At 43.8% G+C, this 17,303-nt stretch overlaps 1 protein-coding gene across 1 annotated transcript in view; it reads right to left on the bottom strand.

Moving 5' to 3' along the window:
• The window catches only part of BOLL (boule homolog, RNA binding protein), a 566,072-nt gene that overhangs the window by 509,077 nt on the left and 39,692 nt on the right, over positions 1–17,303 (bottom strand). The window contains exon 2 of the mRNA XM_033945221.1: positions 13,217–13,360. Within this exon, the coding sequence (XP_033801112.1) occupies positions 13,217–13,360 (144 nt within the window). The remainder of the gene's footprint in view (positions 1–13,216; positions 13,361–17,303) is intronic.

Genomic DNA, 17,303 nt, shown 5'->3' with positions numbered 1-17,303 from the left:
GTCAAGTCATGTTCTATTTGCGATTCAGCCAAAGCTGACAGTGGCCAGCCAGCGTTTCGCTGAAGCTGCGTCAGGGCAAACCAGGCTTCACTGCAACAGATTTGAATGAAGTTGAATACATTATTACATGTAAAATATTTGAAAACAGTCACCCCTAGATTTTAAAAAAGGCTCAAAATACTCACTCCGGCACTTGTTTTCCATGCTCACCGGCATTACAAAATGGCTGCAACAGAATCGTATCTTTAGATTCATGGTGTCCTACATCATCATGATGTTACAATCATGCTGACATCTAATAAATTTTCTAAAAACAGCTGATTGCACTCCAGAAACATAACATAAAATAAAAACCACTTCTATACCACATTACTGTGAAGATCTATGTGGTTTACAAAAGAGCATAAAACAATCAAAAGGAATGATTTAGTTGCCTAGAAATTTGGTGAACAAATATGTTTTAAGATGTTTCCTAAACTGTTGATATGTATTAACATTCACTGTTAACGAATTCAAATCCTTACCCCTAGACACTGCTTGGTAAGATAAGAGACATTGAGTTTACATCCTTTAACAGATGGAAATGAAAAGACAGTGTCTGAATATCTAGAACATTAACAAATGTAAAAGAATCCACCAAATATCCAGCCAAACTTAAATTTCACACGTACCACCACCAGCAACCAATGCAATTCACACAAAAAAGGAGAGATATGGTCAAACCTTTTCAAACCAAAGATCAGTCAGATTACCACATTCTGTATCATGCGCAATCTATAAGGATTTTTGGAGTACCAGCCAGATAGACAATGTTGCAATAATCCAATAGGCTCAGAATCAAAAACTTGACCTGTAATTTAAAATATGCTCTTATAATACGCAATTTCCATAAAGTGTGGAAGCCTTTCTGTACCAGGGCATCAACCTGATTCTTCTTCATAGTTAGATTCTGGTCCAAGATTATACCTAAGATCTTAATTGTGGGAAGAACTGGATAGGTCACAGCATTTAACCAGGCAGGCACAGAGGACACAGAAGGCGCAGAGGACTCACAGCCAGACAGACACAGCAGGTACAGAGGACACAGCAGGCGCAGAGAACACACAGCCAGGCAGACACAGCAGGTACAGAGGACACACAACCAGACACAGAGGACACAGCAGGCGCAGAGAACACACAGCCAGGCAGACACAGAGAACACAGGCGCAGAGGACACACAGCCAGGCAGGCACAGAGGACACAACAGGCACAGAGAACACACAGCAAGGCAGGCACAGAGAACACAGCAGGCGCAGGGGACAGCCACAGTGGACACAGCAGGCACAGGGGACAGCCACAGTGGACACAGCAGGCACAGAGGACAGCCACAGTAGACCGACAAATGGGCAGCAATGGAAGCAGCAGACAGAAGCAGGATGTTGAGCTACCTAGTTTTCTGCACCATCTGCCATATGTATGACTACCTCCCCTCTGGGAGGCGGTCTTACATATGCGCTCGATGTGGAGAACTGGAGAGCCTGAAGAAACAAGTCAGACTCCTTGAAGGCAGAATTCTGGAACTGGAGGCACTTCAAGCAATGGAGGAGGAAGACAAAGATGCAGGGAACTTCAGGAGGACAGAGATGCAGAGAACATCAAGACAGAGGACACCATCAAGGAAGAAGTCCAAGAGCTGGAGAAGTTCATAGAGAAGGCTTACAGGGAGGCCATGGAAAATCACCAGCAACAGTGGAACTGCCGAGATACACATACAGAGAGTATGGACCGCCTGACAGACAACCACCAGAAAGAAATGGGTGACACAGCAGCGAGATCTGGAAGCAGCAGAAGGAACTCACATGAAGGAACACAACTTTAGCGACCTCGGGCCGCGTGGGAGCCGTGCTCCGCCCCCCGAAACCACAACATCTCTGCTGCCTTCCTTCAAAGCAGCTCCTCTGCCACCGGGAGCTGCCTCCACAACTTTAGCGACCTCGGGCCGCGTGGGAGCCCTGCTCCGCCCCCGAAACCCCAGCAACCTGTTGCCTTCTTCAAAGCAACTCCTCTGCCACCGGGAGCTGCCTACACAACTTTAGCGACCTCGGGCCGCGTGGGAGCCGTGCTCCGCCCCCCGAAACCACAACATCTCTGCTGCCTTCCTTCAAAGCAGCTCCTCTGCCACCGGGAGCTGCCTCCACAACTTTAGCGACCTCGGGCCGCGTGGGAGCCCTGCTCCGCCCCCGAAACCCCAGCAACCTTGTTGCCTTCTTCAAAGCAACTCCTCTGCCACCGGGAGCTGCCTACACAACTTTAGCGACCTCGGGCCGCGTGGGAGCCGTGCTCCGCCCCCCGAAACCACAACATCTCTGCTGCCTTCCTTCAAAGCAGCTCCTCTGCCACCGGGAGCTGCCTCCACAACTTTAGCGACCTCGGGCCGCGTGGGAGCCCTGCTCCGCCCCCGAAACCCCAGCAACCTTGTTGCCTTCTTCAAAGCAACTCCTCTGCCACCGGGAGCTGCCTACACAACTTTAGCGACCTCGGGCCGCGTGGGAGCCGTGCTCCGCCCCCCGAAACCACAACATCTCTGCTGCCTTCCTTCAAAGCAGCTCCTCTGCCACCGGGAGCTGCCTCCACAACTTTAGCGACCTCGGGCCGCGTGGGAGCCCTGCTCCGCCCCCGAAACCCCAGCAACCTTGTTGCCTTCTTCAAAGCAACTCCTCTGCCACCGGGAGCTGCCTACACAACTTTAGCGACCTCGGGCCGCGTGGGAGCCGTGCTCCGCCCCCCGAAACCACAACATCTCTGCTGCCTTCCTTCAAAGCAGCTCCTCTGCCACCGGGAGCTGCCTCCACAACTTTAGCGACCTCGGGCCGCGTGGGAGCCCTGCTCCGCCCCCGAAACCCCAGCAACCTTGTTGCCTTCTTCAAAGCAACTCCTCTGCCACCGGGAGCTGCCTACACAACTTTAGCGACCTCGGGCCGCGTGGGAGCCCTGCTCCGCCCCCCGAAACCAAGACTCTAAGAAAGAACCACTCCATCTACCTAACAACCCGAACACTCCAAACCAGACATCAAATATGAAGCCCTCCCGAAATACACACAAAATAGCCATCATCCTGATAATCCTCCTCATTTCTAGCTGGAAAACAACAGCAAACAACCTACCCACCACAACCTCAACCGCAAGTACAACCAACTTCCAAATCCCCAACAGAAGAATACTCACACCAAGAAACCCAAACCACCACACCAACACTCAACACCCCATCACTGTTATCTGGAGAAGAAGATCAACACCCCCGAAAACAAAATCTCACACAACCCACACAACACTCATATACCCGGAAACAACTTACAGTCCAAAGACCAACACGACCTCCCTTACATGTGCCTATGTCAACATCAGATCTCTAGGACCAAAAACAGAAAACATAAAAAATTGGATAACAACAGAAAAACTTGACTGCCTATTCCTCACTGAAACCTGGCTAACCTCAGACACAGACCCTAGAATAAAAGAAGTATGCCCGCCAGAATACAAAATTACAGTAACCTGCAGAGAGAAAAAAAGAGGAGGAGGACTAGCAATAATATTCAAGAGCTCCCTAACTCTAAACATACTTGAGAAAGTATCCACTCCACAATTGGATTTCCTAGCATGCCAACTCACAAACACAACACTAAAAAACTCTCTAAACTGCCTGCTCTGCTACATAACACCAGGAAATTGGACCACAGTGAGACCCGAATTTGAAAACTTCATCTACCAAAACTCACTAACAGCTGATTTTAACCTCATCCTAGGAGACCTAAACCTACACCTAGAAGACCCAACCTCCACACCAGCAAATAACTGTCTATCCTTCCTCAATGCATTATCCTTCCAGATCCTAAACCCACAAACCACTCATGAAAAAGGTCATCAACTGGACATTGCAGCATTCATGTCTCACCAACCATCCAATCAAGAAATCCAAACTCCTAACGGAACATGGTCCCCATCCCTATGGTCAGACCACTACATCTATAACTTCAACATCAATTGGACCAAAACCAAACACACACCTCTATCAAAAAAAACCACATATACCTCACGCAAACATATAGACCCAACCATTTTCTGGTCAAATGTAGACGAAACCATCCAAGACTGTGACCCAAAAAACTTCATCTCCCACTGGAAAAATGTATCCACCAACATCCTTGATAATTTGGCACCCCTACAAACCAAAACCAGAACCAGCAGGAAATCAGACCAATGGTTTGATAATGAATTACTCCAACTCAAAAGACAGTGTAGAAGATTAGAAAGAAAATGGAGAAAAAAGAACCAAGAACAAACAAAAACAGACTGGAAAAAAATCAACAAACAGTACAAAAAGCTACTAACAGACAAGAGGAAAAGCTACTATACCAATCTCATAGGCACAGAAACACAAGATTCCAAAAAAATATTCCAAATCCTGAAAGAATTAACAGACACCAAACCATACACTACTACCACGAACACACCTCCACCATCACCCACCCTCTTAGCAGAACACTTCAAGAACAAAATCACCAACACCAGAGCCACACTCATCCTCAACCCCTCCAAGCAAAATCCAATCACAATCCAACCTACAAGAAAAGAGGCAATCGCAGCAGACAGAATTTGGACTCAATTCCCAAACATACAATGGTCAGAATTCAACAAATTCTACAAAAAATACAGCCATGCCTCCTGTGACCTCAACCACTGCCCCTCATATCTCCTTACCACCTCTAGTGTAAAGTTCCGCACCATAACGCTACAATGGATCCAACTCACGCTCACAGAGGGCACATTCCCTGACAACCTCAGCGAAATTGTCATCACCCCAATCCAAAAAGACCCAAAGGCACCACAAAACCTCCCATCTAACTATAGACCTATAGCCTCAATTCCGCTATATGTCAAAATTATAGAAGGCCTAGTAGCCAAACTCCTCACCAATTACATAGAAGACCATAACCTACTCCACCCCATGCAATCAGGATTCAGAACAAACTTCAGCACAGAGACATTACTAGGCTCCCTCATGGATACCGTCAGACAACAACTTAGTACAGGGAAAAAAATGCTACTCATACAACTGGACCTATCAGCGGCATTCGACCTAGTAGACCACAACATCCTTCTACAGATCTTAGATGCAATAGGCATCTCAGACAAAGTATACTCCTGGTTCGAAGGATTCCTAAAACTCAGAACCTACAGTGTAAAATCAAACAAAAAAAAATCAGAATCCTGGTCAAACCCCTGCGGCGTACCACAAGGATCTCCACTATCCCCCACCCTCTTCAATCTATACACTGCCTCTCTAGGAACTCACCTGGATAATCTAGGCATAACATCCTATAGCTATGCGGATGACATCACCATCCTCATCCCATACGATCATTCTAAACCTACCATGACAGACGAACTTCACCAAACACTGGAAGCAGTCACAACCTGGATGGAAAATCACAAACTTAAACTCAACCAAGACAAAACCAAATTCATCCTCCTAGAAAATGACAAGATCCAAACCACAACCATCCTAGACATAAACGCAACCAAATATCCCATCCAAACAACCATAAAACTACTTGGCATGACCATAGACAGATGCTGCACTATGCAACCGCAAATAAACAAAACAACGCAAAAATCATTCGCAATCATGAGAAACCTGAGACAAGTCCGAAAATTCTTTGAAAGTACACAATTCCTACTTATAGTACAATCCCTAATACTAGGTATATTGGACTACTGTAACATACTCTTCCTCCCATGTCCGGCAACTACGATAAGACAACTCCAAACAATCCAAAATACAGCCTTAAGACTCGTCTATTCATTGAAAAAACACGACCACATCACTGAGGCCTTCATCAACTCACACTGGCTCCCAATCCAAGAAAGAATCCAATTCAAATTCTACTGCATATTATTTAAAACCCTACACGGAGACAGTCCATCATACCTGAACAATCGCCTCATCCAAGCAACCAATACCAGACACAGAAAAACGCACTCCCCATTCATACCCCCCCCATCCAAAGAAGTAAAAAGAACAAAACTACATGACGGCCTCCTAGCCACCCAAGCTGCAAGACTAGACAACCAGATCTCCAACCTTCTGATGACCACCCCAGACTATAAGACGTTCAGAAAAGAAATAAAAACCACACTCTTCAAGAAATTCCTAAAACAGCAATAACAACACGACCTCTAAAAGCCCTTAAGATCTACATCCTACCTCTCTAGCTACTCATTATAATTCATGTAATTCTGTAATTCGGTAATTCTGTAATTCATTGTAATTCTGTCTTTAAACTAACCTTTGTAATTCTGTAATTCGGTAATTCTGTAATTCATTGTAATTCTGTCCTTAAACTAACCTTTTGTAATCCGCCTTGAACCGCAAGGTAATGGCGGAATAGAAATCCCTAATGTAATGTAATGTAATGTAATGTAATGTAAGATGAGCCCGGTGCAAGCCAACGCCAGGATGATAGAGAATGGATGGGAACAAAGGACACAAACCTATGGCTGGAGAGATGGACATGCACCAGGGTCACGGATCTGCAGCTGGAGAATCAAGAGAAGATAGAGAGGACAGCAATCGTCGTGGGGGACTCCATCATCAGACAAGTCGACAGCCACATAGCAGGAGGAAGACTGCATCAACTGGTGATCTGCTTACCAGTAAACCAAGGTAGAAGACCTAGTGAGCCGCATCAGCAGGATCATCGACAGTGTGGAAGAAGAAGATATGGTGGTGATGATTCATGTGGGGACGAACAACGTGAGTAGCAGGAACTACAACAGAGAAGTATTGAAGGACCAGTTCCAGATGCTAGGAAAGAAGCTGAAGACAAGAACGCAGAGGATAGCATTCTTGGAGATCCTGCCGGTACCCAGGGCCGACAAGAAGAGGCAGAGGGAGCTGCAAGCAGTCAACGCGTGGATGCGGCACAGGTGTGAGGAACAAGGATTCCACTTCGTGCGCAACTGGACAACGTTCTGGAGGAAGAGCAAGCTATACAAGAAGGATGGACTCCACCTCAGCAGAGATGGAACAAGGCTTATGGTAAGCAACATCAAGCGAGAAGTTGAGAAGTTTTTAAACTAGGAAGAAGGGGAAAGCTGACAGTCGACCGAGAGATGGTTCGGGAACCGGTATACCCGAAGGATACCGTGCAGGAAGATAGAGGAGAAGAATCACCGGATCACAGGCAAGACGGATCAAAAGGGACTCAAGAGGGAAGGAAATGCAAGGAACAGGCCACAAACTCATGTGTATGTACACGAACACAAGGAGCCTAAGGAATAAGATGGGTGAATTAAAAGCTATGGCACAAAAAGATAACGTGGATATCATCGGCATCACAGAAACATGGTGGACTGAGGAAAACATCTGGGACACTGTGCTACCGGGATACAAACTATACCGCAGAGACAGAGTGGCTCAAAAAGGTGGGGGCATTGCCATATATGTCAAAGAGGGAATTGAATCTACTGGATAGAACACGCCACAACCAACGGATAAGTTAGAATCTCTATGGGTCAAAATTCCAGGAACAAATGGACTGGAAACAAAGATCGGCATCTACTATCGACCCCCAGGGCAGTCTGAAGAAATTGATGGAGAAATGATGGACGAGATTAAACGCAACTGCAAGGGAGGCAAAGCAGTTATCATGGGTGACTTCAACTATCTGGGGATAGACTGGAACCTAGGCACCTCCGGCTGCAGTAGGGAGACCAAGTTCTTGATACTGCAGGCGATTGCTTCCTGGAACAACTCATCAAGGAAAATAAGAGAGGAAATGCAATTCTGGACTTAATTCTAAATGGATTGCGAGAACCGGCACAAGGTGAAGAAGTAGAAGGGATGCTGGGAAGCAGCGATCACAATATGATCTTCAACCTGGACGCAGGGAAGAAACATCGGTCCAGAACAATGGCCAAGGCGCTGAACTTCAGACAGGGAAATTACGAAGGGATGAGACTGATGGTGGGGAAGAAGATTAAGAAGAGGATAAGCACTGTAAAAACACTAGAGCAAGCTTGGTCCCTTTTTAAAGACAGTCACCGAGGCGCAAAATCTACATATACCGCATATCAACAAAGGATCCAAGAGGAAAAAGAACAACAAACCGGCGTGGCTCACTGTAGAGGTGAAGGAAGTGATCAGAGACAAGAAAACTTTGTTTAAGGAATGTAAAACTGGAACAAGCACAAGCAACATCAACACAGGTGCCATTAGGCAGTAAAAGGGACCAAAAGACTACGAGAAAAAAATAGCCAAGGAGGCAAAGAACTTCAAGTCATTCTTTCGATGCATTAATGGGATACAACCCGCGAAGGAAGTAATGGGACTGTTGGATGACCATGGAATAAAGGGAGCGCTAAAGGAGGACAAAGCAATCGCCGACATACTGAACACATTTTTTATATCTGTATTTACTGAAGAAGATTTACACAGTATACCGGAACCCATCAGGCTATATGCTGGAAACGAAGACGGAAAGCTGACAGGATTGACGGTCAGTCTAGAGGAGGTGTGAAGGCAGATTGATAGGCTCAAGAGCGATAAATCCCCAGGACTGGATGGCATCCATCCAAGAGTCATCAGGGAACTGAAAGGGACCATAGCTGAACTGCTTCAACTAATAGCCAATCTGTCGATCAAATTGGGAAAGATTCCAGAAAACTGGAAGGTGGCGAATGTTACGCCGATCTTCAAGAAAAATTCGAGGGGAGATTCGGGAAACTACAGACCGATGAGTCTGACATTGGTACTGGGAAAGATGGTAGAGTCACTGATAAAGGACAGCATCATTGATCACCTTGACGGACACGGGCTGATGAGAACCAGTCAGCACGGTTTTAGCAAAGGCAGATCGTGTTTGACGAACTTGCTGCACTTCTTTGAGGGAATAAACAGACAGATAGACAAGGGCGACCCGGTTGACATTGTATATCTGGATTTTCAGAAGGTGTTTGACAAGGTTTCGCATGAACGACTACTTCGGAAAATTGCGAGCCATGGGATCGAGGGTGAAATACTCACATGGATTAAAAACTGGCTAGAGCATAGTAAACAGAGAGTGGGGGTAAATGGACAATAGTCAGACTGGAAGAGGGTCACCAGTGGGGTACCGCAGGGCTCGGTGCTTGGACCCAAGCTCTTCAACATCTTTACAAATGATCCGGACATTGGTACGACGAGTGAGGTGATTAAATTTGTGGATGATACTACGTTATTCAGAGTAGTGAAGACACAGGGGGATAGCGAAGATCTGCAATGTGACATAATCAGGCTCGAGGAATGGGCATCAACATGGCAGTTGAGGTTCAACGTGGATAAGTGTAAAGTGATGCATCTAGGTAACAAAAATCTCATGCATGAATACAGAATGTCCGGGGCAGTACTTGGAGACACCTCCCAGGAAAGAGACTTGGGAGTTATGATCGACAAGTCAATGAAGCTGTCCACGCAATGTGCGTCGTCTTCAAAAAGGACGAACAGAATGCTAGGAATGATAAAGAAGGATATCATGCCGCTGTACCGGGCCATGGTGTGCCCTCACCTGGAGTACTGCGTCCAGCACTGGTCGCCGTACATGATGAAGGACATGGTACTACTCGAAAGGGTCCAGAGAAGAGTGACTAAGATGGTTAAGGGGCTGAAGGAGTTGCCGTACAGTGAAAGATTAGAGAAACTGGGCCTTTTCTCTCTCGAACAGAGGAGATTGAGAGGGGACATGATTGAAACATTCAAGTACTGAAGAGAATAGACTTAGTAGATAAGGAGAGGTTGTTCACGCTCCCCAAGGTAGGGAGAACGAGGGCACTCTCTAAAATTGAAAGGGGATAGATTCCATACGAACGTACTGGAACGCTCTTCCTGAGTCTGTCATAGGGGAAAACACCCTCCAGGGATTCAAGACAAAGTTGGACAAGTTCCTGCTGAACTAGAACGTACTCAGGTAGGGCTAGTCTCAGTTAGGGCGGTGGTCTTTGACCAGAGGGCCACCGCATCTGACCCAGCAGCAGCAATTCTTATGTTCTTATGTTCAATGTCAGTGATGTTTTGGTATAAGTTTGGTACGTGATGCATAAAAGAATTTTGTCTTAATTTAAATTCTGCTATTCATTATTCAATTATTGAAAATACTTCAATTATTATATGTCCAATATGAGAGACTGAAGTTGAAATACAAACCGGAGAGTGAAACAAAACAGGGGTTGACAACAGAATGCAGCATATTGAAGAGGATAATTTTAGCGCATTGAGAAATGACAAGCAACCTGTACATGCTGTGCTTAAGATCAGTTTGTTAATTTACTCACACACTCCCCACAAATGCCAATGTTGCAAGTGCAAAGACAATCAAAACTGTTCAAAAAAATTATGTCCAAAGCTTGACCCCAAAATATGATTTTAAAACTGGGAGTTCCAGAGGAACATTGTACATGTTTTAAATTTCAAAAAAGTGTGAGTTGAATTTCAAAAAGATCTTAAAAAAAAAAAAAAAAAAAGGATGCCAGTCTATTTGGGAATTTAACCCTTTGGGTTCCTCAGACATCAGACGAAAAATCCATTCCTGTTCACATTTGATCAGAGTTCTTCTTCTGTCATTTAATTTTAAACCTTTAGGAATATGATTTAAAATGCAACATTTAAGCAAATTGAATTGATGATTCTGTTCCTTACAATGCTGGACTAATCTAGTCTTTCACAATTTAGACTGCTTCTGTGTTCCCCAAGCCTAGTTCTAAACCATCTAGTCATCCGCCCCACATAAGGCTTGGAGCAGGGACATATGATGACATAAACAACAAACTGAAACTACAGGTAGTGCTGTATTGCTTCGCAATCAGATGTTCAAAAAAGTGATCTAATTCCAAGGTGGATTCACACATCATACAAGTCCCACATTTCTTATGTCCTCCTGTCTCATTGGTCTTTATTCCATATTCCATGTCTGCGGTACACAGGATCTCTTTTAGATTGCGATTTCTGCTGAAAGCAACTCTCAGTTCTTTCCCTTGAAAAACCAGATGTAGTTATAAAATATTCCACTGCTTTTTCATAATGGAAACTATCTGCCTCATTCCAATAGAGTATCTTAAAACGCAGATGGGGGTCCACTCTTCCTGCAAAACATTTCTTCCAGCAAACAATAAATCCTGAGCTCCACAGTTCCAGTAGGCTGGCTGAGCAGGTTCCTGCATGATCCACCTGTGAGCTGCAGACTGAAAAGCACAAAACAGGAAGACCCAATATTCCACAGGAGAAGGTGCAATCCAATAGAAAACAAACTGTGGAAAGGCACAATGTTCTTGACTTTCATTTATTCCTTAAAGATATCTTCGGACAATGGTAAAATTAGACCACATCAAACATATGACCCGACATGGGCCGTGTTTCGGCTGACAAGCCTTTTTTAAGGGTCTAGTCAAAGACGGTAGTTGGTATAATGGAATTGATTGCAGTCATGAAGGTTCCGAAATGACAATCGAGGCGAGTGCTGAGCTCTAATGCATAGTACAGCTTCTCTCATGCAGGCTAGGCAGTCACTGGAGCTGAACAGAAACACAAAATATGGCGGAAAACCACCAAGAAGACCAAGCAGATAAAAGATGCTCCTGCAGGCTCACCTAAAGAAGAAATAACTGACTGGGGGTAGTAGAGAGCAGGAAGAAGGAGGAAAATAGTGATCAGTATCTCCTGCAACAGATTCACAGGAGCAGATGCAATACCCTTGGTTCAGCATACCATCCCCTTTGGCCACTATGACTTAGCCCAGCGGTCCCCAAGCTTTTTTGAACCAGGGACCGGTTTCACGCAAGACAATTTTCCCATGGATAGGGGGGAGGGATTCAAGCGCATAATCAATAAAGTGCATAATATATCATCTAATTTATTACATATATAATGTAAATGTAATTATTACATTTTATATTATGCACTTTATTTCTATTATTATTACATTGGAATATATACAATATATTAAGACAACTCACCATAATGCAGAATCAGTGGGAGTCCTCCCTATGCTCAACAATTCTTTTTCTTCATTTCCCCCGTGCACCATCCCTTTCCCTCTCACTCAGACATCCATGCCCAACAATTCTCCCTTTCTATTCCGTCCCCCACTTTAGCATCTCTTTCCCTCACTCCCATCCTATGTCCCAAGTTCATGATCCCCTTCCTCTCTCCATTTTGTGTCCCAAGGTCATGCCCCCTCCCTCCTTTCTTCCTTTGTCCTGTTTGTGCTCCCTCCCTTCCTTCTGTGTCCCAACACACCTCCTCTCTCTCAAGTCCCAAGGTGTCCGTCTTCATCCTTCCTTCCCTCTATTCTGTGTCCCAAGTTTGTGTCTCCCTCCTGCGGATGTTTACCTGTTCTGGCTGGCTCCCTCCTCTCAGCCGCACTTCTCTTCACAAAACTGCAGCCACAGTTCCTACACGTGGCCCACGGTTGATCCGTAAACCAAGAGGGAAGGCTTCCAGGTCAGCAGCAGGCAATGTGCAGGAGCCACTGCTCATGGCTTTGTTAAGAGAAGTGTGACTGGGAGGAAGATGCTGGCCAGAACCCAGGGACTGCCTATAATGTAAATAAAATTTCTGTGCAGCCTGGTTTGGCACAGCCCACAGCCCGGTACTGGTCCGCAGCCTGGTGGTTAGGAACTCCTGACTTAGCCAGCTATGTCAAACACGGCTAAAAATAGACTAGAAATTCAATGCCAATCACCAGATATAGCCCTGGCATTGAATTTAGAAGTTCACTGCCTCCTGTGGTCTGAAAATCAGCCCCAAAGAGTATATAAAAGCATCAATATCCAGCCTACAATAGTTAGCATTTTTTTTTTTTTAAGGACTCATCACCACAGGTTAAATTAAACCTAGATATTCAGTGCTGGACCTAAAGTGGCTACCAGAACTGAATATCTGATTCTTTGCAGGCTGCCAAAAGTTATCGGAGTCTGGCAGATATTCAGTGCTGGTACATGGGTAACTGAGCACAGTTAGAACTGCTTTTAACACGGTCCTACTTGCCTAGTTAGTTATCCGGGCACCAAATATCAGCAATACTTAGATAACTTCTGGGTCCTGCCTGGTTAACTCTCTCTGAATAATGACCAGAAAATCATTATAGTTTTGAAAAATAGTCAGTCACCTTATTACAATGCACTTTTTACTACTAATGGAACATACCTTAAAATCTATTCCTCCTACAAAGATGCGATTAGGAATTACTGTTCCAAATCTTGGTGCACTCGTTGGATTATTTAATGGAACAGGTGATACTGGATTGGGAGATGGAGATAAAGAATCTGTTTGCGTCTGGTTGGTGGTTTGCTACAATGGAAAGAAAAATATTGCAAAAAACTTCTATACAACCAGATCTGTAAACCAATACTTATATTTTCTTTGGTTAGTTAAAAACATTAAACAGCAAATGCATGCAGGCTGTTCCTTTTTAAAAGAAACTTAAGGGTGAATAAAGCAGTTATTTACCGTAAGAGGTGTTATCCAGGGACAGCAGGCAGATATTCTCACACATTGCCACTTTAAGACTTAAGAAAGTTTGTGATAGCTCAAACCAGGCATGTGCGAGTGTCTTCCCGCCCGATATAGGACGTGCGGTTCCTCAGTTAAGATAAGCCAGCTAAAAAGCCAACCCGGGGAGATGGGTGGGTTGTGAGAATATCTTCCTGCTGTCCCTGGATAACACCTGTTATGGTAAGTATCCCAGGACAAGCAGGCAGCATATTCTCACACATGGGTGACCTCCAAGCTAACAGAAAATGGAATGGTGGGAGAGTTGGCCTTTAGGAAAATAAATTTTGTAATACAGATTGCCGGACAGGTACTAAATTGGTTTCTTAGAAAACCGTATTTACCAGGTTTACAGAAAGGAACTCTCTCTCAGGCTTAGTGTAATCTCTGCGGAGTTCTACAGGGCTTCCCACTCTCCCCTTCACTTTTCAATGTCTATACGGCACCATTGGGAAATATGTTATCCAATTTAAAATTGAAATCATATATACACACGGATGACATTATAATTATTATTCCCATAACCTCACTGACTCAAGAGACAGAACAATTCATCTCATCTGTCCTTACTAAGGTAGAACAATGGACTTCACAATTTAAATTAAAACTGAATTCGGATCAAACTAAGTTCTTTTTGGCAAGTCCTAACAACAAGATCACAAATACTCTGAGATTAAATGAGTCAGATCACCCAATTAATTCTACCATCAAAATTCTGAGTGTGACTTTCGAAGATCACACTAACTCAGGTTAAAAAATGTTTTTTCACGTTATGAAAACTTCGTACCATTAAACACTATTTTGACTTCTCTTTTCGACTGCTGGTTCAATCTTTGATCTTAAGTATCTTAGACAATTGCAATATCATATATTTGGGATCTTTTAAGAAAACCAAACGACTGAGAATCATTCAGAACGCTGCAGTCCGTCTCATCTATGGTCTCAAGAAATCGGATCATGTAAGCCCATATTACAAAAAACTACACTGGCTGCCCATGGAAGCAAGGGTTATTTTTAAGTTTGCTTGCCTTTGCTTCAAAACCATAATAGGTTCATCCCCAATCTATCTATCTCATCATTTCTACTTTCCAGGCACAACTTGTACACAGAAAGCACAGTTACTTACCGTAACAGGTGTTATCCAGGGACAGCAGGCAGCTATTCTCACATATGAGTGACGTCATCCGACGGAGCCCCGATGCGGACGCCTCACAAGCAGACTTGCTTGAAGAAACTAGAAGTTTCGAGTCACCCGCACCGCGCATGTGCGAGTGCCTTCCCGCCCAACGCAGGGCGCATCTCCTCAGTTCAGATAGCTAGCAGAGAAGCCAACCAGGGAAGGTGGGTGGGTTGTGAGAATAGCTGCCTGCTGTCCCTGGATAACACCTGTTATGGTAAGTAACTGAGCTTTATCCCAGGACAAGCAGGCAGGTATTCTCACATATGGGTGACCTCCAAGCTAACCAGATTGGGATGGTGGGAGTGTTGGCAATTTAGGAGAATAAATTTTGTAATACTGTTTGGCCAAACTGTCCATCCCGTCTGGAGAAAGTATCCAGACAATAATGAGAAGGGAAGGTATGAACCGAGGACCAGGTAGCAGCCTTGCAAATTTCCTCAATAAGTGTAGATCTGAGGAAAGCTACTGAAGCTGCCATTGCTCTGACTTTATGGGCTGTGACTTTACTGTGAAGGGGTAATCCAGCCTCGGCATAACAAAAAGAGACACAAGCCACCATCCAATTGGAGATGGTACGCTTAGAAATAGGATGTCCCAACTTATTTGGATTGAAGGAGACAAAAAGTTGAGAAGCAGTTCTGTGTGGTTTGGTGCGTTCCAAGTAGAAAGCCAAAGCACGTTTACAGTCCAGAGTATGAAGAGCTGATTCTCCAGGATGAGAATGAGGCTTAGGAAAAAACACTGGAAGTACGATTGATTGGTTGAGATGAAATTCTGAGACCACTTTAGATAGGAATTTTGGATGAATACGAAGAACAACTTTGTCATGATGGAACACCGTGAAAGGTAGGTCAGTAACTAAAGCTTGCAGCTTGCGAGCAGAAGTGAGGGCAATGAGAAACACCACTTTCCAAGTGAGATACTTTAGATGAGCCTTATCAATTGATTCAAATGGAGGCTTCATGAGTTGAGTAAAGACAACATTGAGGTCCCAAACCACAGGAGGCGGTTGGAGAGGAGGTTTGACATTGAAAAGTCCTTTCATCAGGGGCGTGGCTTGGGAGTGCACGAGGATGGACGGGTAGGGCAGAGGCTCCGTATATACAGACATTAATGACTTAAACTACTAAAATAAAAATTTCATTTGAAGTGTGAAACGAAGAAAATTAACAACGTGATGGCTTCAGGAAAACAAAATAAATCCGAAATGGGGGTTTCTAATACCGGCAGTGTTAAACGATCTAAGCCGGAGCCGGCAACACCGTCGAAATGTCCGTTGTCAAGGGATAAGAACGACATCGATTTTTGGAAAGAAATACAAGAGATAAAGGAAATTTTTAAAAAACGCCAAAAAACTAGATGAGATACAGGAAGAAATAACGACTTTAAATAAAAGAACAGAAGTGCTGGAGATCAAAACAACGAAGTTGGAAATGCGAATGGTCAGTTTTGAAGCTGAAAAAAGGCAATATAAACTGGACAGAGAAAAAATCTTTACACTCACCAGGGAAGTGGAGGATTGCCAGAATCGCATGAGGCGGAGTAATCTGAGACTTTTGGGCGTACCGGAAGGGGTGGAGAAAAACAACCCGGTCTCATTTGTTGAAAATTTTTTGATGAAAGTCCTGCCCCTCAAATCCAAATACCCGATAGAAGTTGAACGTGCACATCGCATACCAATGAGAAGACCTGATACTTTAAAAGGTCCTCGCCCCATAATTTTCAAGTTGTTAAGACACCAACAAGTTTTAGAGGTGTTAAGAATGGCTAAGGAACATGCAAATTTAAAGTGTCAGGATGCCAAAGTCCACATCATTCCTGACTTTGCTAAAACAACGGCAGATAAAAGGAAAAAATTTCTAGACATGAGGCCGAAGTTGAGAGACATCAGAGCTAGATTTGGGCTGATATACCCTGCGATTATGAAAATAACTACTGACAATAAAACTATGAGCTTTGATGAGCCTGTGAAGTTGGAAATGTATTTAAATCAAAGGGAGCAGCCGATGTCAATTTAATTTGGCTTATTCACTTCATGGAGTTGGAAATGATTCTTCTTGGTTTTTATTTGATTTTATTTGTTATTCATCTTTAATATATTTGAGAATCTGCTAATTGACAGTTTGGCTCTGTTTTATTTTGAATGGCAACGGTGAAATGGAACGCTGATGCAGATGGCAGTTTGTTTCTCTGTGAGCCTTTAATATCTTTTTCTCAAAGGATGACTTTTAAAGTTGAAACTATTTTTTCCTTTGCTTTTACATATCTTGAAGAGATATTAGAATCTCTGATATATGTTATTTTAATATAATTTATGAAGATTAGATAATAATATGCAGAGCTTATAGTGGCAGATTTACATCATAGGTTATGATGAGTTAATGGAGGTTATGATAAGAGTTCTGTAAGAATGATTTCTGTTAGAGATTTTCAAAGGACTCTAGCTTTGGGTTTGGCAGGCTCCTTTGAGAATATTTAAGGGAAATATATATATATATATATATAAAATAAATAAATAATAATAACAATAATAAAAAAGGGAAAAATATATTATTAATATTT

Source organism: Geotrypetes seraphini, chromosome 5 (assembly GCF_902459505.1).
Source record: "Geotrypetes seraphini chromosome 5, aGeoSer1.1, whole genome shotgun sequence".
Lineage (NCBI taxonomy): Eukaryota > Metazoa > Chordata > Amphibia > Gymnophiona > Dermophiidae > Geotrypetes > Geotrypetes seraphini.
Note: the sequence above shows the minus strand (reverse complement) of the source record. Positions and strands in the feature narration are given on the sequence as shown.